We start from the raw sequence: 25,219 nt of genomic DNA, 5'->3' as shown, positions 1-25,219 counted from the left end.
TAACTAAAAAGTAATTTGTCTATTTCACAAGACATTATTGCTTCATTTACGCTTCATTATATCGTTGTGTTTTTGCGATGATGTATGTTTCCTTAGGTTGATGCTCATGTGCCAGTCAGTGATCTTAAAAAAGAATAGCTTCAATGTATATGAAATATAACTTTAAATTGACCAAAATTTCACAAAATATATGTTGGCCGTGTTTCTTTGATATCTAAACCAGCTTTAAACCTCATGAAGTAAAACTTATTGTCACGATTAATCCACAGCTGTATATGTGATTGGTACAGGCAACTAAAGCTGACATTTGTCGTCAAGCATAAGACATGGAAATTGAACGATGTAGAGCGCTGTCCGTGGTGCTGAACGTAGCTGCTTTTGGTATTTCGGCAGAAGATAGCTTTAAACAGAACCGTTTTAAAAACCATGAAACCCATTAACCCGACCATTTTAACATCGAGGACCAAACACATTAATTGAGGACATTGTTAACACATTTTTTTTAGCTAAAAATCTAAAACACTGAACAGGTGATTGGATGCTGAAATCGCAATGGTAGTAAGGGCTCTATTACATATATTCACTTTGAAGATTGCAGGAAAGCCTTCTACTTGCACATTGACCGCTGGGTGGCAGTATTACATTGGGAAACATCATAAAACGTTGTCCCTCCCCTTCACATATCTTTTATTTGCTCCATGAAAAAGCAAAGGAGACATTTGAAACCTGCTCGCCAACTAATGAAATCGTGTTGTGCTTTTGTCAATGTGCGACACACAATGGGTTTGATATAGACATTTATAAAGGAACGGGCTTCTTTGTTTGAATGTGCTGCGGATAACGATGGAAATGGGAAGACAGTATCGAGGAAAGCTCTGCTCGCGGTTTGCTCCATGTTTGTTTCTTCTGTTGTTGGTTGGAAATCGGGCTTTGGGAGAAATACGATATTCTATTCCAGAGGAGGTGAATGAGGGAACTGTTGTTGGAAATGTCGCGAAGGATCTTGGACTGGATATCACCTCTTTGTTTAATCGACGGTTCCGTGTTGTTTCTGAATCTAAGGATGCATTTTTTGAGGTAAACCGGGACAATGGTGCTCTCTATGTCCATAGGAAAATCGACAGAGAGGAGCTCTGCCAGGGTAGCGGTGCTTGCATAATAGAGTTAAAAGTCATAGTCGAAAACCCTTTGGAAATACACTACATAGTCGTAGAAATTACTGACGTTAACGATCACATTCCTAGTTTTCCTGAAAAAGAACAGACTTTTGAAATATTTGAACAGACATTAACAGGACGACGTTTACAACTACACACAGCTCGTGATCCAGATGCTGGATCTAACTCTATTCGTACATACACTTTGACTTCAAATGAACATTTTGAAGTAGACATCCGTCAAAGTGACGAAGACAAAATACCGTTTTTAGTGCTGAAGAAATCGTTAGACAGGGAACAAAAGAACAAACACACGCTGCTACTGACAGCGATAGATGGAGGTAAACCTCAAAAATCAGGAACATTAAATGTTACTATTATTGTTCTTGACAGCAATGATAACCGTCCAATGTTTAGTCAGGAGATTTACCAAATTGAAATACAGGAAAACGTTGAAATCGGCACATCCGTATTTAAAATAAATGCCAAAGACCCAGATGAAGGGACTAATGGGATAGTTGAATACAGTCTTGGAAAAACGCTGAAGAAAAAAGTCTATGACATTTTTGAATTGGACAAGATAACTGGGGAGATTCACGTGAAAGGGGTTGTGGATTATGAAGAGAACGACGTTTATAAACTTGATGTCGAGGCATCTGATAAAGGAACACCTCCACTGGTAGGTGAGTGTAGAGTCATTATAAAAATTAAAGATATCAATGATAATCCACCTGAAATAGAAGTCACGTCACTGTCAAATACAGTGTCTGAAGATTCAAAACCTGGAACAATTGTTTCTCTAATCAGAGTGAAAGATAAAGACTCTGGTGTTAATGGCAACATTATTTCAAGTATAACCTCAGACGTGCCTTTTGAATTGAAGCCATCCTACAAAGAAAACACTTACTCAGTTGTCACTAAGGGGCATTTGGATCGAGAGCAGGTGTCACATTATGAAATAACAATAAGCGCCACTGATTGTGGTGACCCTCCCTTATCCACTTTTAAAACTCTCAGTATTCAGATATCAGATGTGAATGACAACAGTCCACATTTTGAACAAAACCCTTTACAGTTTTATCTGGTAGAAAATAACGTTGCTGGAGCTTCAATATTCTCTGTGAGCGCAACAGATGAAGACATAAATGAAAATGCAGCTATTTCATATCATATTGTGAGGGAAGGAAGTCAAAATGGTATGACATCATTTATTAATGTAAACTCTGAAAACGGACACATAACCGCTCTGAAAAGTTTCGACTTTGAAACAGTGAAAACGTTCCAGTTCCAAGTTGTGGCCACAGATTCTGGAACTCCGTCACTAAGCAGCAACGTCACAGTGAACGTGTTCATTCTGGATCAGAACGACAACGCTCCAGTCATCCTGTATCCAGTCAGCTCCAACGGGTCTGCTGAAGGTGTGGAGGAGATTCCCCGCAATGTGAACGCAGCACACTTGGTGACTAAAGTCAGAGCCTATGACGCTGATATAGGATATAACGGCTGGTTACTGTTTTCACTGCAGGAAGTGACTGAGCACAGTCTCTTTGCTTTGGACCGCTATACAGGACAGATCAGAACACTTCGCTCATTCACAGAGACAGACGAGGCTGAGCAGAAACTGGTCATACTGGTCAAAGACAATGGAAACGTTTCCCTCTCTGCAACAGCTACTGTCATTGTCAAAGTTGTGGAGCCCAAAGAGGCTTTTGCTGCTTCTGATGTTAAAAGTGCAACAAACGATGATGAGGAGAGTAATGTCATTTTTTATCTCATGATAACTTTGGCCTCAGTTTCAGCACTTTTTCTCATCAGCATCATCGTGCTCATTGCAATGCAGTGCTCCAAATCAACAGACTACACTTCCAAATACCTACAAGAGACTAATTATGACGGGACACTGTGTCACAGCATCCAGTACAGATCTGGAGAGAAACGCTACATGTTAGTGGGACCCAGAATGAGTATAGGATCTACTATAGTCCCGGGGAGCCATGCCAACACACTAGTGCTCCCTGACAGGAGGAGGACATCTACTGAGGTAAGAGCGTCTATACGTATAGAACAAGGGTCTTGTTTTCTGTCAAGATTAATATTGCAAGATTTATTGTTTCATGGTTTTTGGTTTCTTCTTCAGTACGTCTACACTATCTTGAGAAATAGTTTAGACAGTCGCTTTGATGCCCTGTGTTTTCAAAACACAAATGCCAGTTTGTGGGCTTTCTATATCGGCGGATTTTATTTTTCTTTATGCCAGGACTCAACGTTTGAAGCACATTTTCTCTCACTTCCTTTCATCCAAAGACTATCATACACACCTCTCAGTAAATGTAAACCTCACAAATGTTGGTATATAGCCTACTTTTAAGAAACAAATTATGAATCTCTCAAAGTGAGAGTATAATAAGTAAGTGTCATATCCTATTATATTGGGAACATGCGGGCAACGAGTTTTTAATCATAATTTTACATAGATTATGACGATAAGGCGGATGAGACTGTGGGTCTATTGTATATCGCTGTCCATGGTGCTGAAACGCGCTGACTTATTGTTTTCAAGCAGGAATACTAGCAAAGCTATAAAGTCATAGTTAATGAGTTCATGTGTTTTCAGTTGCTTTTCATTCAAACGGTCTATTTGAGTATTTTAGGTGCGTTGGTAGCGAGGCGCACAGCTTTAATTTTAATTATTTTAATAATATAAGATGACAAAAATAACATAAATTTGACTTCCAAAGTGCTGTTTATGTTTTGAGTTGTTTATGGAGTGCCCCTACAAGGGACGAGTCTTTGTCATGAAGTCACTGTCCATTGTGCTGAAAACAAAAAAGCGAGGGGAGTGTGTTTGATAAAGCCACGATCAAAGTAGCCAATGTGCACCATTTAGGCCTACGTTTCTTGATGGAATGAGGGAATGCCTTTTTTGTGGAGGAAACTATCTGGAATGTGATCACTTGGTGTCACTATGCGAGCAGAAAAGCGTTTAAAGAGACGCCTTTGTCTGAGATTAGGGTCCTCCCCATTGTGGGCATGGATTTTATATTTCAGGACTGGGTGCATCCCTTGCTCTCACTGCAACGATTTTACATCCACAAATAGGATAACATCCAAGAAACAGCACACTTTATTGAACATAGAGTACGTTTTTTGTATTTGATGAGGTCGTTATCCTAAGACATGGATATTTATTTTCATCTTTTTGCTCTGGAGCAAAAAAGACCTGGACCATCGCGAGAGCAATGGCGGTGGGTCGCTTTCATTGTTTTATCAGGTTTGCTTTGGAGCACAGTTTCCGCGCAAATAAGATACTCCATCCCCGAGGAAGTTGAAAAGGGAACCGCTGTTGGGAATATAGCAAAGGATTTGGGGTTAGAGAAAAGCACACTGAAGGAAAGAGGATGTCGTGTTGTGGAGGGTTCAACGGAGTCATTCTTTCATGTAAACCAGAACGACGGATTATTGTATGTTGACCGTGTAATTGACAAGGAGAAGGTTTGTGAGAGGAATAGTGTGTGCTTAATAAATCTGAAAACCGTGCTGGAAAACCCTCTTGAAATTCATTATGTGACTGTAGAGGTGCTGGACGTGAATGACCACTTTCCCACCTTCAACACCAAAGAGTCACGTCTCGAAATTTCAGAGTCCGTTCTCCCAGGCTTGCGTCTCCAGTTGCCAGCAGCACACGATTCTGATGTCGGTCAATTTTCTGTCCAGGAGTACAAACTTAGTCCAAATGATCATTTCCGTTTGGAAGTCAAAGATCGGGGAAAAGATGGAAAAATACCGATATTAGTTTTACTAAAAACGCTAGACAGGGAAACAAAGAAAAGTCATAAGCTGCTACTAACAGCCATTGACGGAGGAAAACCAAGTAAGTCCGGAACAGCTGAAATAATTGTTGACGTCTTAGACGTTAATGATAATATGCCAGTATTTAACGAAGACACTTACTCGGTTCTTTTGGAAGAAAATGCTCCTATTGATACAACAATTATACAAGTAAATGCTTCTGATTTAGATGAAGGTTCCAATGGCGAGGTTATCTATTCTTTAGGCAAGAATGTGAACAGCAGAATACGCGAACTTTTTCGTGTAGATCCAATAACAGGAGAAATTATTGTTCGAGGACTGATAGACTTTGAATCAGAGGAAAGTTATGAAATTGATATACAAGCGTCTGATAAGGGATCTGCTCCTTTGAGGACGGATAAAAGTGTGTTGGTGAATATTGTGGATTTAAATGACAACATCCCTCGTATAGAGATTACATCGTTTTCGAGGGCAATACCAGAGGATGCTAGACTGGGAACCACTGTGGCATTAATAAGTGTCCATGATAAAGACTCTGGTCTTAATGGGAAAGTTATTTGTTCATTCGATAAAGATGTTCCATTCACATTATCACCTTCTACACATGACAACATGTATTCTATAGTCACAAAATCGCTCCTAGATAGGGAAAAACAGTCCAAATATGATGTAACAATTGTAGCAAAAGATGCAGGTGTGCCATCGTTGTCTTCTGAAAGAAGCATTAGTATTATTGTATCAGATGTAAATGATAACAATCCAAAGTTTTCAGCAAGCCCTTACACATTTTATGTTACTGAGAATAACTCTCCGGGAGCAACAGTGTTTTCGGTGGAGGCATCTGACCTCGACGAAGGAGATAATTCTCGTATTTTGTACAATATTTTAAGAAATGGAAAAGAGAATAACAACAATCACGCATTCAATCTCAACATCAACTCTGAAAACGGACACATAACCGCGCTGAAAAGTTTTGACTTTGAAACAGTGAAAACGTTCCAGTTCCAAGTTGTGGCCACAGATTCTGGAACTCCGTCACTAAGCAGCAACGTCACAGTGAACGTGTTTATTCTGGATCAGAACGACAACGCTCCAGTCATCCTGTATCCAGTCAGCTCCAACGGGTCTGCTGAAGGTGTGGAGGAGATTCCCCGCAATGTGAACGCAGCACACTTGGTGACTAAAGTCAGAGCCTATGACGCTGATATAGGATATAACGGCTGGTTACTGTTTTCACTGCAGGAAGTGACTGAGCACAGTCTCTTTGCTTTGGACCGCTATACAGGACAGATCAGAACACTTCGCTCATTCACAGAGACAGACGAGGCTGAGCAGAAACTGGTCATACTGGTCAAAGACAATGGAAACGTTTCCCTCTCTGCAACAGCTACTGTCATTGTCAAAGTTGTGGAGCCCAAAGAGGCTTTTGCTGCTTCTGATGTTAAAAGTGCAACAAACGACGATGAGGAGAGTAATGTCACTTTTTATCTCATGATAACTTTGGCCTCAGTTTCAGCACTTTTTCTCATCAGCATCATCGTGCTCATTGCAATGCAGTGCTCCAAATCCACAGACTACACTTCCAAATACCTACAAGAGACTAATTATGACGGGACACTGTGTCACAGCATCCAGTACAGATCTGGAGAGAAACGCTACATGTTAGTGGGACCCAGAATGAGTATAGGATCTACTATTGTCCCGGGCAGCCATGCCAACACACTAGTTCTCCCTGACAGGAGGAGAACTTCTACTGAGGTAAGAGCTTTAACACGCAGTTATATATATTTTTGCTGTTGTTCAGGTGTGTATCACACTGTTTGCAGTTTGAGGTTATATGTTTCTTAGTCGGAATGTTTCAACTATAGCTTCAGGAAAATTTGTATGGTGTTTTCTCTTTTCAAAAGAACAGATTTCACTTCGCTTTCCATATATTTTTTCTTATTCTTCTTCTGTGTGCAAACGCTGCTGAGTTATGCACAACGTTCTCTCAGCTCTTCTCCAGTTACACCCAAACTATTTCCTGAGTCGTTATGAACAGGTGTTTGTGTATGCCGTTTAGATAAAGAATATATTTTTCCAGTGAGAGAATAGAACAAGTCAATGTCATACCAGCTTGTGTTTGATAAAGATTGTCAAAGGTATTTTGTCAATGACCATTTTAATTGTAATGAAATTATGAAAAAAATAACCTGTCCTTTTTTAAAATTAAGCTTGTTCTATTTACTCTACTTTGGCATATCAATCAAAAAGACAAAGTATGACGAAAAGTCTGCATCGAAGGTTGAAATAGCTATCCATGGTGCTGAAATGCCCTGACTCTTTTCGGACAGAAATAAAAACAAAGCTGAATACACGGCAACGGAAGGTAAATATGCGCTTTTCTAGATTGAATTGAAAAGGTAAATACTTCCCTCGATTGTAACTGCTTTTGGGGAACATAGGGGCAGACGGTTTTGATCAACTTCCTAATTGATAATGTTGTCGGTCTGAATACCACGATAGTGCCAAAGGTTTAATAACTTAGGAGACAAATGATGTGGATGGGACAGAAACGAGGCCACGGCACTGTTTGAAATCGGTATTCATGGTGGTGAAGTTCAATAGCTGTTTTCAAGCAGACTGAAAGCAAAGCAGAACATGAACTTATTTTTGAATTGTTTAGTATTTGTAATTTTATTTAAATTGTAAATCACAAGACTTAATTCGATATAATGTTGCCAGTAACCTTTCTTGGCATATATACACAATTGTTTTCATATTTAGAAGAGTGAAAAAGTAACGTGGTACTATGTATGAGTCATGCCTATAGAATTGTGTATTAGGTATCATGTTTTTTTCACAGCCTGAGTTATCTCCGCTTCTTTTGTGATATCGTCAGGTGTGATTTCTGATTAAGGTGTATATATATTCGTTATATATGTATATATGACTTTTAATCAAATAAGGCATATATATAGTCCACTTGGTGTCACTGTTACATCAATAGAGCCATCGCAGATTGTGTCCCTCCCCTTATAAAGCTTTTGTTCGCTTCTTCGTAGCAGAGGAAACGCTTGAATTGAACATGCGAGCCGAATGAAATCGTTTGGTTGAGATTTATATAAATATGATGCTAAACAGGTCGGATATTTGACTTGTTGCAGAGACGCGATTTTGTGTGTTAAAATAGCGCTGGATCACGATGGGGAGACAAAGGCGATCTAAATCACAGAGCTACGTTTGGTTTATCTTTCATTTTTCATTACTGCTGGTCGTTGGAAACCCGGCTTTGGCTGAATTGAGGTACTCTATACCAGAGGAGATGAAAGAAGGAACCCTTGTTGGAAATGTTGCAAAGGATCTTGGTTTGGACAAAGCATCGTTAGTCGATCGACGTTTCCGTGTTGTTTCTGGATCTAAGGACGCTTTTTTCGAGGTTAACCCGGACAATGGAGCCTTACAGATCAGTAAGAAAATCGACAGAGAGGAGCTGTGTGAGGGAAATGGTGCATGTTTCATGGAGCTGAAAATTCTTGTTGAAAACCCGTTAGAAATCCACTATGTAGCTGTAGAAGTTACTGATGTAAATGATCACGCCCCAAGTTTTCCTGAGAAGGTACAGCAATTAAATATAGCTGAACATGCACCTTCGGGAACGCGGTTCCAGTTACACGCTGCGCGTGACCCTGACGCTGGAATTAACTCTATCCGCACTTATACATTAACCACAAATAATCACTTTGACATAGAAATAAGTCAAAGCGATGAGGAAAAACTTCCATTTTTAGTGCTGAAGAAATCTTTAGACAGAGAACAAAAGAAAGAACACTTGCTAATTGTAACAGCTGTTGATGGAGGTAAACCTCAAAGATCAGGGACTTTAAATGTTTCTATCGTTGTTCTAGATATCAATGATAACCGTCCAATGTTTAGTCAAGATAACTATCAGATAGAAATATATGAAAACGTCTCAGTTGGTACTACTGTAACAAGAGTGAATGCAACTGATCAAGATGAAGGGGCGAATGGGGAAATAGAGTACAGACTCAGTAAAGCCTTAGCACGAAAAGTTTACGAGATCTTTGAACTGGATAGTTCAAGTGGAATAATTAAGTTGAAAGGAGCACTGGACTTTGAGGGAACTGAGATTTATAAACTAGATATTGAGGCGTCGGACAAAGGAACTCCTCCGTTAACAAGCCGGTGTAGAGTCGTTATTAAAATAAAAGACGTCAATGATAATCCTCCTGAAATAGAAGTCACATCACTGTCAAATACAGTGTCTGAAGATTCAAAACCTGGAACAATTATTGCACTTATAAGCGTGATGGATAAAGACTCTGGTGTTGATGGAAAGATAATTTCAACCATTAACAACGACGTACCTTTTGAATTAAAACCTTCTTACAAAGAAAACACTTACTCAGTTATCACTAAGGGACTTTTGGATCGAGAGCAGGTGTCACATTATGAAATAACAATAAAAGCCACTGATTGTGGTGACCCTCCCTTTTCCACTTTTAAAACTCTCAGTATTCAGATATCAGATGTAAATGACAACAGTCCACATTTTGAACAAAACCCTTTACAGTTTTATCTGGTAGAAAATAACGTTGCTGGAGCTTCAATATTCTCTGTGAGCGCAACAGACAATGACATAAATGACAATGCAGCTATTTCATATCAAATTGTGAGAGAGGGAAGTCAAAATGACGTCATGTCTTTTCTCAATATAAACTCTGAAAACGGACAAATTTCTGCGCTGAAAAGTTTCGACTTTGAAACAGTGAAAACGTTCCAGTTCCAAGTTGTGGCCACAGATTCTGGAACTCCGTCACTAAGCAGCAACGTCACAGTGAACGTGTTTATTCTGGATCAGAACGACAACGCTCCAGTCATCCTGTATCCAGTCAGCTCCAACGGGTCTGCTGAAGGTGTGGAGGAGATTCCCCGCAATGTGAACGCAGCACACTTGGTGACTAAAGTCAGAGCCTATGACGCTGATATAGGATATAACGGCTGGTTACTGTTTTCACTGCAGGAAGTGACTGAGCACAGTCTCTTTGCTTTGGACCGCTATACAGGACAGATCAGAACACTTCGCTCATTCACAGAGACAGACGAGGCTGAGCAGAAACTGGTCATACTGGTCAAAGACAATGGCAACGTTTCCCTCTCTGCAACAGCTACTGTCATTGTCAAAGTTGTGGAGCCCAAAGAGGCTTTTGCTGCTTCTGATGTTAAAAGTGCAACAAACGATGATGAGGAGAGTAATGTCACTTTTTATCTCATGATAACTTTGGCCTCAGTTTCAGCACTTTTTCTCATCAGCATCATCGTGCTTATTGCAATGCAGTGCTCCAAATCCACAGACTACACTTCCAAATATCTACAAGAGACTAATTATGACGGGACACTGTGTCACAGCATCCAGTACAGATCTGGAGAGAAACGCTACATGTTAGTGGGACCCAGAATGAGTATAGGATCTACTATAGTCCCGGGCAGCCATGCCAACACACTAGTTCTCCCTGACAGGAGGAGAACTTCTACTGAGGTAAGACTTTGCCAAGTTGCAAAGGTGTTGTTTTCTGTCAAGACTTGTGTAGCACAATTTGTGTAATTGATTATTTGTGGTGTCTTATTCAGCGCCTTACTTAAGACAGAAGGTATGGCGTCTTTTTCTTTTGAAGGAGACGATTAAAGATTTCATGGATTACTATAATGTTGCTCTCAGCTTCCTGCTGCTGTTCAGTGCTCATTTTTCTATTTGGTCCGGTCATCTTCAGCCTCTTCAATACACTTCATTGGTTTAAATGAACACTTTTGTTTTCCAAAACACATCGCAAAGTAATGCCACTGTCTCCCTCTGTGAGAGGGACAGCCGGACTTGATTGTTGCCCGTTTTTTGGCAAAATATGGGCAAACAGTTTGACAAACGAACAACAATAATTACAATATAATGATTAAAATATCTGCTTATAGTCTGATATAATGTTGGTTGTGCTGTTGTTAGATTGTTGGTTGGATAACTAAGGAGACGATAATTTGACTAAGAAAGTGCAGCTGGTCTGTTTGGAATCGCTATCCATGGTCCTGAAGTTCACCCACTCAACTGTGAAGGAGAAAAAGTAAACTTAAACTCACAACACATGTTTAGTGTTGGTGATTTTATTGATTTTGCAGCCTAGACTTGTTGATTAGATCATTGTTGAGAATAATGACAAAGCAGGGAATCTCAAACAAAATAAATATGCATTTTCCCCAACTAAATGTATTTGTATTGTCACTTTGAGGTTTTAACGATTTAGCTTCTTGTGAATATTTGTCTTGATGTTAGTTATAGTTTTATGATGTGTCGAAGAGAGACAGAAACCTAAAGGTATAAGAAAGTTAGGATAAGGTAGCTATAGCACATACTTCCCCTGATAATATAATGCACAAGGCTTTGCTTCTGTTGTGATATCGAAAGATGGGTTTTCTCAGCAAAGTATACACCTTATTTTATCCACTTGGTGTCACTGTAACATCAATAAGGCCATAAAAGGCTTAGTCCCTCCCCTAAAAAAATCTTTTGTTCGGTTCGTCAGAGGAGAGGACACATTTGATTGAGCATGCGAGTGGAACAACACCGTTATTAGGATTTTACGATGCTAAGCGGGTCGGATATGTCAGTCTGATTTGTTGCAGGAAAAGGATCCTGTGAGTGTTTCAGTTCTTGGTTGACGATGGGGAACGAAAGAAGATCTCGATCAAGCTGCCGATGTTGCTTTGTCTTTCTTTTTTTCGTACTGCTGACCTTTGGAAAACAGGCTTTGGCTGAATTGAGGTACTCGATTCCAGAGGAGATGAAAGAAGGAACCCTTGTTGGAAACGTTGCCAAAGATCTAGGTCTGGACAAATCCTCGTTGATTGATCGGCGGTTTCGTGTTGTGTCTGCATCTGAGAATACTTTTTTCGAGGTTAACCCGGACAATGGAGCCTTACATATCAGTAGGAAGATAGACAGAGAGGAGCTGTGCGAGGGAAGTGGTGCATGTTTCATGGAGCTGAAAATCGTTGCTGAAAACCCGTTGGAAATTCACTACGTAGTTGTTGAAATTACTGATGTAAATGATCACTCCCCCAGATTTACTGAAGCAGAACAGAAATTTGAAATAGCAGAACATGCATCTGTAGGATCGCGATACGAACTTCATGCGGCCCATGACCCTGATGCTGGAATTAACTCAATCCGCACATACACAATAACGTCGAATGATCACTTTGAAATAGAAATAAGTCAAAGCGATGAGGACAAAATGCCATTTTTAGTGCTGAAGAAACCTTTAGACAGAGAACAAAAGAAAGAACACTTGCTAATTGTAACAGCTGTTGATGGGGGTAAACCTCAAAGATCAGGAACTTTAAATGTTTCTATCATTGTTCTAGATAGTAATGATAACCGTCCAATGTTTAGTCAGGATACTTATCAGATAGAAATATATGAAAATACACCTGTTGGCACTAGTGTAACACGAGTACAGGCAGTTGATCCAGATGAAGGGGCGAATGGGGAAATAGAGTACAGACTCAGTAAAACATTAGCACGAAAAGCTTACGAGATCTTTGAATTGGATAGTTTAAGTGGACAACTACATTTGAAAGGAGCTTTGGATTTTGAGGAAACAGAGATTTACAAATTAGATGTTCAGGCGTCTGACAAAGGCACCCCGCCGTTAACAAGCCGGTGTAGAGTTGTTGTGAAGATTAAAGACGTCAATGATAATCCACCACGAATAGAAGTCACTTCCCTTTCGAACACTGTGACTGAAGATTCAAAACCTGGAACAATTGTTGCACTTATAAGCGTGATGGATAAAGACTCCGGTATCAATGGTAAAATCCTCACAACCATTAACAATGACGTGCCTTTTGAACTAAAACCTTCATACAAGGAAAATACTTACTCTGTTGTCACCAAGGGACTCTTAGATCGAGAACAGGTGTCATATTTTGAAATAACAATAAAAGCCACTGATTGTGGTGACCCTCCCTTATCTTCTTTTAAAACTCTCAGTATTCAGATATCAGATGTAAATGACAACAGTCCACATTTTGAACAAAACCCTTTACAGTTTTATCTGGTAGAAAATAACATTGCTGGAGCTTCAATATTCTCTGTGAGCGCAACAGACAATGACATAAATGACAATGCAGCTATTTCATATCAAATTGTGAGAGAGGGAAGTCAAAATGGCGTCTTGTCTTATCTCAATATAAATTCTGAAAACGGTCAAATTTCTGCGCTAAAAAGTTTTGACTTTGAAACAGTGAAAACGTTCCAGTTCCAAGTTGTGGCCACAGATTCTGGAACTCCGTCACTAAGCAGCAACGTCACAGTGAACGTGTTCATTCTGGATCAGAACGACAATGCTCCAGTCATCCTGTATCCAGTCAGCTCCAACGGGTCTGCTGAAGGTGTGGAGGAGATTCCCCGCAATGTGAACGCAGCACACTTGGTGACTAAAGTCAGAGCTTATGACGCTGATATAGGATATAACGGCTGGTTACTGTTTTCACTGCAGGAAGTGACTGAGCACAGTCTCTTTGCTTTGGACCGCTATACAGGACAGATCAGAACACTTCGCTCATTCACAGAGACAGACGAGGCTGAGCAGAAACTGGTCATACTGGTCAAAGACAATGGAAACGTTTCCCTCTCTGCAACAGCTACTGTCATTGTCAAAGTTGTGGAGCCCAAAGAGGCTTTTGCTGCTTCTGATGTTAAAAGTGCAACAAACGATGATGAGGAGAGTAATGTCACTTTTTATCTCATGATAACTTTGGCCTCAGTTTCAGCACTTTTTCTCATCAGCATCATCGTGCTCATTGCAATGCAGTGCTCCAAATCAACAGACTACACTTCCAAATACCTACAAGAGACTAATTATGACGGGACACTGTGTCACAGCATCCAGTACAGATCTGGAGAGAAACGCTACATGTTAGTGGGACCCAGAATGAGTATAGGATCTACTATAGTCCCGGGCAGCCATGCCAACACACTAGTGCTCCCTGACAGGAGGAGGACTTCTACTGAGGTAAGACTTGGTACCTAACAAAGATGCTGTTTTCTGCTCTGTCAATCACATTTTGGGGGGTTTTAGGATGTATGGTCTAATTCACCTGGTAGTTACGATTTTTTTAGACAGAAGCTTTAGTATCTGCTCTTTTTAATAGAACATTTTAAGTGTGTCACCTTAAAATAATGTTTGCCTCATCCTTTATCTGTGTGTAGAAGTTGCTTAAATAGATACACAACGTTCTCTGTTCTCATCCAGAGACTTCATTGTATTTATCCAAACTCTTGCTATGTTGTTATGAACCCCTGATGTGTTTTTATATAGCATTCCGATAAAAAACGACCTATCCCTCCCAGTGAGAAAATCAAACAAGTTTATCCCATATCAGCCTCTTGTTGGGGAAACTTGGGCAATGAGTATTTAACAAAGGCCACCAATTATTTTCCATAAAATAACAAAAAAAATGTCCTGGTATTATTTGTAACTCCACTAGGCATATAAAACGAATATTGACAAAAAGGCTGCTGTAATGCTAGGAATGGGTATACATGTCATTTATCATATGCGGAGGTATTTATGGATATATTTATGTTGCTGATTTATTGTTTGAAAGGAATATTAGCACCAATAACATTGGGATCAAATTAAATGAATTCACACTCAGTCTAATAAGCAGATGGATAATGTATGATGTTGTTGGTTGCATTCATCATCGTTGTGCAAAAGGCATAGTCGCCTTAGGCATAGTTAACCGGGGAGAGAAATTATGTGGTTGAGAGAGATAGGGGGGAAGCTGGTCTGTTTGGGATCAGTCTCCATGGTGCTGAAGTGCACTGGCAGACATGAAGCAGGCTGAAGCCTAATAATTTCGTTATTAATGGTGTAGTTTTTGTAATTTCGTTCATAATGCAACTTCGAAGTTATAGCTTTCTATCTTTGCCCATAATCGCATTTCACCAATATAAACGATATTTCTAGCTGTAGCAGAGCGAAAATGTAACATGACCATAGGAATGTCAGAGTCCTATATCTAACTTTAAGCATTTGTATAATGTCGGTGTTTTTAATAGCGTACTTAATCCCCTCGTCTTTTGTGATATCGTCAGGTGTGATTTCTGATTTAGGTGTACATATTTGTAATGTATTTTCAGGACTTTTAATCATATTATATATAGTCCACTCGGTGTCACTGTTACATCAATTGGTCCATCGCAGATTGTGTCCCTCCCCTTATAAAGCTTTTGTTCGCTTCTTCACAGCAGAGGATACATTTGACTTGAGTATGCGAGTCGAATGAAATCGCTTGGTTGAGATTTATATAAATACTATGCTAGACGGTTCGGATAAACAAATTTAAGTTGTTGCAGAGACGCGATCTTGTGTGTTAAAATAGCGCTGGATCACGATGGGGAGACAAAGGCGATCTAAATCACAGAGCTACGTTTGGTTTATCTTTCATTTTTCATTATTGCTGATCTATGGAAAGCAGGCTTTGGCTGAATTGAGGTACTCTATACCAGAGGAGATGAAAGAAGGAACCCTTGTTGGAAATGTTGCAAAGGATCTTGGTTTGGACAAATCCTCGTTGATTGATCGGCGGTTTCGTGTTGTGTCTGGATCTAAGGACGCTTTTTTCGAGGTTAACCCGGACAATGGAGCCTTACAGATCAGTAAGAAAATCGACAGAGAGGAGCTGTGTCACGGACATGGTCCATGCATGATGGAACTAAAAATCCTTGTTGAAAATCCGTTAGAAATGCACCATATTGTTGTTGAAGTTACTGATGTTAATGACCATTCTCCTAGTTTTCCTGAAAATAAACAAACATTTGAAATAGCAGAACAATCATCCCCGGGAATTCGATTCCAGCTACACGCTGCTCGTGATCCCGATGCTGGGAGTAACTCTATTCGTACATATACTTTAACACAAAACGATCACTTCGAAATAGAAATAAGTCAAAGCGATGAGGAAAAAATGCCATTTTTAGTGCTGAAGAAATCTTTAGACAGAGAACAAAAGAAAGAACACTTGCTAATTGTAACAGCTGTTGATGGAGGTAAACCACAAAGATCAGGAACTTCAAATATTTCTATCGTTGTTCTAGATAGTAATGATAACCGTCCAATGTTTAGTCAGGATACTTATCAATTAGAAATAAATGAAAATACACCTGTTGGCACTACTGTAACAAGAGTGAATGCAATTGATCCAGATGAAGGGGCGAATGGGGAAATAGAGTACAGACTCAGTAAAACATTAGCACGAAAAGCTTACGAGATCTTTGAACTGGACAGTGCAAGTGGACTATTAAAATTAAAAGGAGAGTTGGATTTTGAGGAAACAGAGAATTATAAACTGGATGTTGAGGCGTCGGACAAAGGAACGCCTCCATTAATTGGAAGATGTAGAGTCATTATTAAAATAAAAGACGTCAATGATAATCCACCTGAAATAGAAGTCACATCACTGTCAAATACAGTGTCTGAAGATTCAAAACCTGGAACAGTTATTTCTCTTCTGAGTGTGACGGATAAAGACTCCGGAGTCAATGGAAAGATAATTTCAAAGATAAACAACGACGTACCTTTTGACTTAAAACCTTCTTATAAGGAGAACATATATTCAGTTGTCACCAAGGAACTCCTAGATCGAGAGCAGGTGTCATATTTTGAAATAACAATAAAAGCCACAGATTGTGGTGACCCTCCCTTATCTTCTTTTAAAACTCTCAGTATTCAGATATCAGATGTGAATGACAACAGTCCACATTTTGAACTAAACCCTTTACAGTTTTATCTGGTAGAAAATAACGTTGCTGGAGCTTCAATATTCTCTGTGAGTGCAACAGATATAGACATGAATGAAAATGCAGCTATTTCATATCAAATCGTGAGAGAGGGAAGTCAAAATGGTATGACATCATTTATTAATGTAAACTCTGAAAACGGACACATAACCGCGCTGAAAAGTTTCGACTTTGAAACAATGAAAACGTTCCAGTTCCAAGTTGTGGCCACAGATTCTGGAACTCCGTCACTAAGCAGCAACGTCACAGTGAACGTGTTCATTCTGGATCAGAACGACAACGCTCCAGTCATCCTGTATCCAGTCAGCTCAAACGGTTCTGCTGAAGGTGTGGAGGAGATTCCCCGCAATGTGAACGCAGCACACTTGGTGACTAAAGTCAGAGCCTATGACGCTGATATAGGATATAACGGCTGGTTACTGTTTTCACTGCAGGAAGTGACTGAGCACAGTCTCTTTGCTTTGGACCGCTATACAGGACAGATCAGAACACTTCGCTCATTCACAGAGACAGACGAGGCTGAGCAGAAACTGGTCGTACTGGTCAAAGACAATGGAAACGTTTCCCTCTCTGCAACAGCTACTGTCATTGTCAAAGTTGTGGAGCCCAAAGAGGCTTTTGCTGCTTCTGATGTTAAAAGTGCAACAAACGATGATGAGGACAGTAATGTCACTTTTTATCTCATGATAACTTTGGCCTCAGTTTCAGCACTTTTTCTCATCAGCATCATCGTGCTCATTGCAATGCAGTGCTCCAAATCCACAGACTACACTTCCAAATACCTACAAGAGACTAATTATGACGGGACACTGTGTCACAGCATCCAGTACAGATCTGGAGAGAAACGCTACATGTTAGTGGGACCCAGAATGAGTATAGGATCTACTATAGTCCCGGGCAGCCATGCCAACACACTAGTGCTACCTGACAGGAGGAGGACTTCTACTGAGGTAGGACATATCAAAACTATTGTTCAACCTCAATTACATCTTTAGTCTCGTTCCTACCTCATGTGATGCGTATCTATAAGTGGTTGGAAAGGTTTGTGTTGTAATTAAACTTGGTTGAAAAAAGGAAACCTGGTGGGAGTGGAAATGCATTTACTGAATACAGGAGGAGAACATCTACTGAGATAGGACTGAAATATGTAGCAAATGCGGTCTTTTTCTTTTTTGCCTGAATGTGTATCACATCATCTGTGTTTTAAGGCTTTGAGGGCATAGTGGACGGTTGTGGGTTAGCTATTCATCGCTATCCATGGTGCTGAAATGCACCGACTTACCATTTTCAAGCAGGTTCATGAACTAGGGTAAATGACCAGTGACTGAGTGACATTTTTAAGTTACACTTTATTTATACTGCAACTTTGAAGTATCAGGTATTAAAAATAATTGTTTATTCCTTTAATATAATGTATTTATTTATGATGTATTAGTACCAAGGAGCCTAATTTTCACATTTATTCATTTTTTTATTTACACAAGATGGAAAGATTGACTAAATCGTGACTGTTTCCCCTTTGCTACCCTTTGGACAAGTTGATTGTAGTTAACTGCAGTACATCAGTACGATGAAACAATATTGACAACACAAATAAAACTAAAAGAAGTAGATGTATAGGTCACTATTTCCCAAACTACACAACGAGCATAATGGCTTAAACAACCGACATTTTAGCCCCAACCAGACTTTTCCTGTCCGCACAGCTTTAATGATAAATTATATTACTCGTCCTTTTTCTCAGTTACCTCTGATTTTAGTCGTAGTTGACACTGTTCCTCCAGTAAAAAACGACAGGTTTTCAACCTATATACACGTTTTTCAGCCAAACACTGTTATTATATATAAGTTAATACTAACTGTGGTCTTGAATGCAACAGGTGCTGACTGCAGAATGAGCAGCTCTTATGGTGCTACCAAAGAGTGCTGCTTAGTTACCATGATCCACAACCAGACACCTGATTGGTTCTCTTTTTTATCTGTCATAAGAACATTATACACTCTCTCGTTGCCTCTTACAAGTGTGTTAGTCGAGTATTTTCATGTTTTATAGTATCAGTGATTAACTTGGTAAAACATTTCAGTTTAAATAATTAACCGTGGGCTCTGTTTCAAAAGTTGTTTAGCCGTTTTCACAAAGTAATGACGGGAGTAGAGGGCGTCGGACACAACCACCATTGGAGGGTCACAATTCATCTCCGTTTTCTTAGCGCTTAATAAACGTAATGTATCGTTTTATTTAGCGCCACCTGCCTTACTAATTGTAGTGTAATGTGGTGCAAGAGATAATGTCTCCAAGTACAGTTTATTCAATGTATATGCACGGCTATCATTGCCTCACCTGCGCCTTATGAGGGGGACTATGTGTGTCCGTTTTTCATCATTGTTTAAAAAGATGATTCTTGGTGTTTGGTCGATTGTTCAATACAATTTTTCTAAGGTATAAAATACAGCATTGCAATCTGACTCTCGATCAGTGGGTGTCAGTATAATAACAACTAATCCTTCAACATGCTTTCGTCATAGCCGCTGGACCCATCCCCTTCATCTGTAACCATTACGGACAGGACATTTTGCGTGGAAACAGCGTGAATTCACAGTCAAGCTTTAAAAAATCAAATTCTCTGTTTGAAAACGTTTGGATTATGGCAACGAAGGCGACGGATGGATTTTACTTTGGTTCACGGGCATAGCTCTTTTTAAATGTTTGGAATTTAAACATTTCGTTTTCACATCATGGAACAAAGACGCCAGACACAGAGGGAGCGAGGGAGGTTGGTTGCCTACATCATTGTTTTAGTTACATTTTGGAGCACAGCCTCAGGACAATTCCGATATTCTATTTCTGAGGAAGTAATCGAGGGGACTGTGGTTGGAAATGTCGCTAAAGATTTAGGTCTTGATCGGGCCACACTAAAAGAAAGGGGATACCGTATTGTATACGGCACGACAGAGCCTCCTTTTCGAGTAAATCAAGACAACGGTATCTTATATGTAAACGGAAAGATTGACAGAGAAGAAATTTGCGAACGAAGCAAGGTTTGTGTAATCGACTTAAAAGTTGTCCTAGAAAATCCACTGGAGGTCCACTATGTAGCAGTTGAGATTCTGGATGTGAACGACCACTCACCGAGCTTTCCCGAAAGAGGAAAAAAAATGGAAATTTCTGAATCTGCATTAACAGGAGCAAAATTCCAGTTGCAAGCTGCACGTGATGCCGATAGTGGTTCACTGTCCGTTCAGCAGTATAAGTTAAGCAATAATGAACATTTTCGTTTGGAAGTTAAAGACCGTGGCGAGGACCGTAAAACTCCGAGTTTATTACTTCAAAAGCCGCTTGACAGAGAATCTGCCAAGACCCATGTGTTACTTCTGACAGCCATTGATGGAGGTAAACCTCCGAGGTCGGGAAACATGACTATAATTGTTGATGTACTGGATGTCAATGATAACCCTCCACTGTTCACCAAGGAGGTCTATACCGTGCAGCTGAAAGAAAACTCTCCTCTTGGTACAACTGTTATTCAAGTAAATGCAACCGATTTAGATGAAGGGCCAAATGGTGAGGTTGTATATTCATTTGGCAATGACGTGGATGCACGTGCACGTTCACGATTTGATTTAAATCCGATTACTGGAGTAATTACTGTGGCAGGCGAAATAGATTTTGAAGACTGTAGCAGATACGAAATAGATATCCAAGCATCCGACAGAGCTGAACATCCACTATCTACGGACAAAAGCGTTGTTATACATATTATCGACGTGAACGATAATGCACCTGAGATTGAAGTGACATCTTTTTCACGTGCCCTCCCAGAAGATTCAAAACCAGGAACCACTGTGGCATTGATATATGTTAAAGATTCGGACTCTGGTCTCAACGGAAAAGTTATGTGTTATCTAAGCCAAGATCTTCCTTTTACGCTTACTCCATCTTTACAAAGTAACATGTATTCTCTCGTAACAAAAGAACTTTTGGATAGAGAACAGCAGGCCCAATATACTGTAACAATTATAAGCAAAGACGCAGGAGAACCACCCCTATCATCGGAAAAAACTATAACCATTGATGTGTCAGATAAAAACGATAACAGCCCGGTGTTTTCGCAGAACCCATATACTTTCTACATAACAGAGAATAACAACCCGGGATCGTCTATCTTAGCAGTGACAGCCCGTGATAATGACGAGGGCAGTAATGCTCTTATCTCATATCATATATTACGGTTAAGGGACGGAGAGCAATCGCTGGCCTCGTTTCTGAACGTAAACAGTGAAAATGGAGACATTACTGCACTGAAAAGTTTCGACTTTGAAACAGTGAAAACGTTCCAGTTCCAAGTTGTGGCCACAGATTCTGGAACTCCGTCACTAAGCAGCAACGTCACAGTGAACGTGTTCATTCTGGATCAGAACGACAACGCTCCAGTCATCCTGTATCCAGTCAGCTCCAACGGTTCTGCTGAAGGTGTGGAGGAGATTCCCCGCAATGTGAACGCAGCACACCTGGTGACTAAAGTCAGAGCCTATGACGCTGATATAGGATATAACGGCTGGTTACTGTTTTCACTGCAGGAAGTGACTGAGCACAGTCTCTTTGCTTTGGATCGCTATACAGGACAGATCAGAACACTTCGCTCATTCACAGAGACAGACGAGGCTGAGCAGAAACTGGTCATACTGGTCAAAGACAATGGAAACGTTTCCCTCTCTGCAACAGCTACTGTCATTGTCAAAGTTGTGGAGCCCAAAGAGGCTTTTGCTGCTTCTGATGTTAAAAGTGCAACAAACGATGATGAGGAGAGTAATGTCACTTTTTATCTCATGATAACTTTGGCCTCAGTTTCAGCACTTTTTCTCATCAGCATCATCGTGCTCATTGCAATGCAGTGCTCCAAATCCACAGACTACACTTCCAAATACCTACAAGAGACTAATTATGACGGGACACTGTGTCACAGCATCCAGTACAGATCTGGAGAGAAACGCTACATGTTAGTGGGGCCCAGAATGAGTATAGGATCTACTATAGTCCCAGGCAGCCATGCCAACACACTAGTGCTCCCTGACAGGAGGAGGACATCTACTGAGGTAAGATAATTGTGTTGATGTTTTGGCTGTCCTAATCCTTGAATATTTATCGCTTTGTATAAAAAAAAAGTTCGATAACCTGTCAGTGAGAAAAAAATACCCTTTATCGGTGACTCTCCATCTAAGAAATATAAGTAAAACACCGCCCCTGTTTCTTTTAATAAGCACAACTGTTGCCAGTTTGACTGTAAACTGCATTTCTGAAAAGTGAGCCCTTTCGTTTTCATCACTATGGATTTCATTTTAGATTCTGTTCTTTAGCATATTGTTATTTTAAATGTTCTTTATGCAAGAGCAATTCCTCCCAGTGGCTCTATATTTTTGGCTGAAATTTGTCTGGAAAGCTCTAGGTTTAAACATCGACTAAATATTTCCAATGTGGGGATGTCGTGCCTCTGAACATGTTTAGTCTTTCTTAGATACCAAATGTTTACAAACGTCCGTAAGACTAGCAAATATCAGATTCAACGCTTGGTGTCAGTGTTGTTTAGTGATTCTGTGCATCACTTTACATCTTGAGCTTTATTTCGACGGAGCCCTTGTAGCTTATCACACAACATCCTTGAGCGTAAGACCGCGAATAGCATCAACGACTGTTGTTGTTCAATAGCGTTTTAAAGGACATTACTTAGAAACATGACGCATTCACAAAGAGCAATATTATAACGGAGCAGACACTGGACGTTTTTTTTTTTTTATCGGCTTCAAGTCATGGAACAAAGGGGATGCACAGCACGGAGGGAGCGACAGTGGTGGATTGCCGTCTTGGTGGTTTTGGTTGTTCTATGGACCGGAGTCTCTGCACAGATCAGATATTCGATATCTGAAGAGGTTCCGGATGGATCCGTCGTTGGGAATATAGCTAAGGATCTGGGACTAGATAAGGCTGCACTCAAAGACAGAGGATATCGCATTGTAGCAGGATCAACTGAACCCCTGTTTCAGGTGAATCAAAATGATGGTATTTTGTATGTGAAAAGAAGAATAGACAGGGAGGAGGTGTGCGACCGAAGCAGCCCATGTTTGATCAATCTGAAAACAGTGCTAGAAAACCCACTAGAGATCCACTACGTTGGAGTGGAAATACTAGATATTAACGACCACTCGCCTGTATTTCCAGAGAAAGAGAAAAGGCTCGAGATTTCTGAGTCGGCCTTACCAGGAGCGAGATTTCAACTACAGGCTGCGCGAGACCCCGATGTAGGCCAGTTCTCCATCCAGCAATATAAACTCAGCCATAATGACTATTTTAGGTTAGAAGTGAAGGACAGAGGCGAGGACCGTAAAGTTCCATTTTTAGTTGTGCAGAAGCAGCTCGATAGAGAAACAGCCGGGAGACATAAGCTGCGCCTGACCGCAGTTGATGGGGGTAAACCGGCTAAATCTGGCGCTATAGAAATAACAGTGGACGTACTAGATGTTAATGACAACTCCCCGGTGTTTGTCAAAGAGTTATACTCTGCCACACTTAGAGAAAACGTCCCCATTGGCACTGTAGTGATTCAGGTAAATGCAACAGATTTGGACCAGGGTGCAAATGGCGAAATCATATATTCATTTGGTAAGGAAGTTGATCCAAAATTAATTACCTTGTTTAGTGTAGACACAAACACTGGTGAAATCAAAGTAATGGATCATATAGATTTCGAGAAAAGTAAAAGTTACGAGATTGACATTCAGGCATCTGATAAGGGACAAGTTCCGCTAACCACAGACAGAAGTGTTATAATAACTGTCCTTGATGTTAATGATAATGCCCCTGAGATTGAAGTGACATCATTTTCTAGCTCTATCAGAGAGGATTCAAAGATAGGAACTACAGTGGCCCTGATCAGTGTCAGCGACTTAGACTCTGGAATCAATGGAAACGTCATCTGCACAATCAATGAAGGTGTTCCTTTTACATTATCTCCATCTTTACAAGAAAACATGTACGCTGTCGTAACCAAGTCGCCCTTGGACAGGGAACTTGTCTCCAAATTTGATGTCACAATTATAGCGAAAGACACAGGTGACCCGTCATTCTCATCTAAAAAGACAGTAAGCGTCTTAGTTTCAGATGTAAATGACAACAGTCCAGAGTTTTCATCAATCCCCTATGCATTTTATATCACAGAGAATAACAGCCCAGGAGCCTCAGTATTCTCAGTAAAGGCATTAGATCGCGATGAAAATGAAAATGCTTTAATTTCATATCAAATTCTAAGAGAAGAAACCAGGGATAGTACATTGTCCTCATTTCTAAACATTAATAGTGAAAACGGAGATATTTTGGCGCTGAAAAGTTTCGACTTTGAAACAGTGAAAACGTTCCAGTTCCAAGTTGTGGCCACAGATTCTGGAACTCCGTCACTAAGCAGCAACGTCACAGTGAACGTGTTCATTCTGGATCAGAACGACAACGCTCCAGTCATTCTGTATCCAGTCAGCTCCAACGGGTCTGCTGAAGGTGTGGAGGAGATTCCCCGCAATGTGAACGCAGCCCACTTGGTGACTAAAGTCAGAGCCTATGACGCTGATATAGGATATAATGGCTGGTTACTGTTTTCACTGCAGGAAGTGACTGAGCACAGTCTCTTTGCTTTGGACCGCTATACAGGACAGATCAGAACACTTCGCTCATTCACAGAGACAGACGAGGCTGAGCAGAAACTGGTCATACTGGTCAAAGACAATGGCAACGTTTCCCTCTCTGCAACAGCTACTGTCATTGTCAAAGTTGTGGAGCCGAAAGAGGCTTTTGCTGCTTCTGATGTTAAAAGTGCAACAAACGATGATGAGGAGAGTAATGTCACTTTTTATCTCATGATAACTTTGGCCTCAGTTTCAGCACTTTTTCTCATCAGCATCATCGTGCTCATTGCAATGCAGTGCTCCAAATCCACAGACTACACTTCTAAATATCTACAAGAGACTAATTATGACGGGACACTGTGTCACAGCATCCAGTACAGATCTGGAGAGAAACGCTACATGTTAGTGGGACCCAGAATGAGTATAGGATCTACTATAGTCCCGGGCAGCCATGCCAACACACTAGTGCTCCCTGACAGGAGGAGGACTTCTACTGAGGTAAGGAACTAAACAAAGCTATTTGACAAAAAAATAATTATAATACTAGTATGATCAATGGTTGAATACACGAACAATTTCATTTTAGTAAATACAATTTGGATGGAATGTGAAGACAATTTTATGAAATCGTTTCTGATTTTAAACTTTATGAATTATACAGACCTTTCCTCAAAACACTTGGTCTTGCGCATTGGCTTCCTGTTTGCATAATCTCTTTAATCTAAAA

At 40.3% G+C, this 25,219-nt stretch overlaps 7 protein-coding genes across 7 annotated transcripts in view; all 7 read left to right on the top strand.

The window, feature by feature from the left end:
- The first annotated feature begins 252 nt into the window (after positions 1-252).
- On the top strand, positions 253-3,729 carry LOC132982580 (protocadherin alpha-8-like). The gene is made up of 2 exons (XM_061049129.1): positions 253-3,198; positions 3,721-3,729. The coding sequence occupies exons 1-2, from the start codon at positions 844-846 to the stop codon at positions 3,727-3,729; spliced, it is 2,364 nt and encodes a 787-aa protein (XP_060905112.1). The 5' UTR covers positions 253-843.
- A 143-nt stretch (positions 3,730-3,872) lies between these two features.
- On the top strand, positions 3,873-8,049 carry LOC132982579 (protocadherin alpha-8-like). The gene is made up of 2 exons (XM_061049128.1): positions 3,873-6,744; positions 8,012-8,049. Exons 1-2 carry the CDS (start codon positions 4,335-4,337, stop codon positions 8,047-8,049), a joined length of 2,448 nt encoding a protein of 815 aa, XP_060905111.1. The 5' UTR covers positions 3,873-4,334.
- The window catches only part of LOC132981979 (protocadherin alpha-C2-like), a 173,709-nt gene continuing 156,530 nt past the window's right edge, over positions 8,041-25,219 (top strand). Inside the window, exon 1 of the mRNA XM_061048184.1 lies at positions 8,041-10,506. Coding sequence (XP_060904167.1) covers positions 8,152-10,506 — 2,355 coding nt within the window. The 5' untranslated portion in view covers positions 8,041-8,151. The remainder of the gene's footprint in view (positions 10,507-25,219) is intronic.
- LOC132981988 (protocadherin gamma-A11-like) lies at positions 10,789-14,259 on the top strand. The gene has a single exon (XM_061048195.1). It carries the CDS (start codon positions 11,678-11,680, stop codon positions 14,048-14,050), a length of 2,373 nt encoding a protein of 790 aa, XP_060904178.1. The 5' UTR covers positions 10,789-11,677; the 3' UTR covers positions 14,051-14,259.
- On the top strand, positions 15,122-18,047 carry LOC132982555 (protocadherin alpha-3-like). The gene is made up of 2 exons (XM_061049110.1): positions 15,122-17,774; positions 18,033-18,047. Exons 1-2 carry the CDS (start codon positions 15,420-15,422, stop codon positions 18,045-18,047), a joined length of 2,370 nt encoding a protein of 789 aa, XP_060905093.1. The 5' UTR covers positions 15,122-15,419.
- On the top strand, positions 18,647-21,927 carry LOC132981989 (protocadherin alpha-3-like). Its single transcript, XM_061048196.1, has one exon. It carries the CDS (start codon positions 19,561-19,563, stop codon positions 21,925-21,927), a length of 2,367 nt encoding a protein of 788 aa, XP_060904179.1. The 5' UTR covers positions 18,647-19,560.
- On the top strand, positions 22,217-25,067 carry LOC132981987 (protocadherin alpha-8-like). The gene has a single exon (XM_061048194.1). It carries the CDS (start codon positions 22,630-22,632, stop codon positions 25,000-25,002), a length of 2,373 nt encoding a protein of 790 aa, XP_060904177.1. The 5' UTR covers positions 22,217-22,629; the 3' UTR covers positions 25,003-25,067.

The sequence above is a fragment of the Labrus mixtus genome, chromosome 10 (assembly GCF_963584025.1).
Source record: "Labrus mixtus chromosome 10, fLabMix1.1, whole genome shotgun sequence".
NCBI lineage: Eukaryota > Metazoa > Chordata > Actinopteri > Labriformes > Labridae > Labrus > Labrus mixtus.
Note: the sequence above shows the minus strand (reverse complement) of the source record. Positions and strands in the feature narration are given on the sequence as shown.

Coding starts and splice junctions, on each gene's coding strand:
- LOC132981987 (XM_061048194.1), top strand. CDS start 22,630: ATGGAACAAAGGGGATGCACAGCACGGAGGGAGCGACAGTGGTGGATT.
- LOC132982555 (XM_061049110.1), top strand. CDS start 15,420: ATGGGGAGACAAAGGCGATCTAAATCACAGAGCTACGTTTGGTTTATC.
- LOC132981989 (XM_061048196.1), top strand. CDS start 19,561: ATGGAACAAAGACGCCAGACACAGAGGGAGCGAGGGAGGTTGGTTGCC.
- LOC132982580 (XM_061049129.1), top strand. CDS start 844: ATGGAAATGGGAAGACAGTATCGAGGAAAGCTCTGCTCGCGGTTTGCT.
- LOC132981988 (XM_061048195.1), top strand. CDS start 11,678: ATGGGGAACGAAAGAAGATCTCGATCAAGCTGCCGATGTTGCTTTGTC.
- LOC132982579 (XM_061049128.1), top strand. CDS start 4,335: ATGGATATTTATTTTCATCTTTTTGCTCTGGAGCAAAAAAGACCTGGA. Junction 6,745..8,011: donor GGTAAGAGCTTTAACACGCA/GTTATATATATT, acceptor GCTTCTTCGTAG/CAGAGGAAACGCTTGAATTG.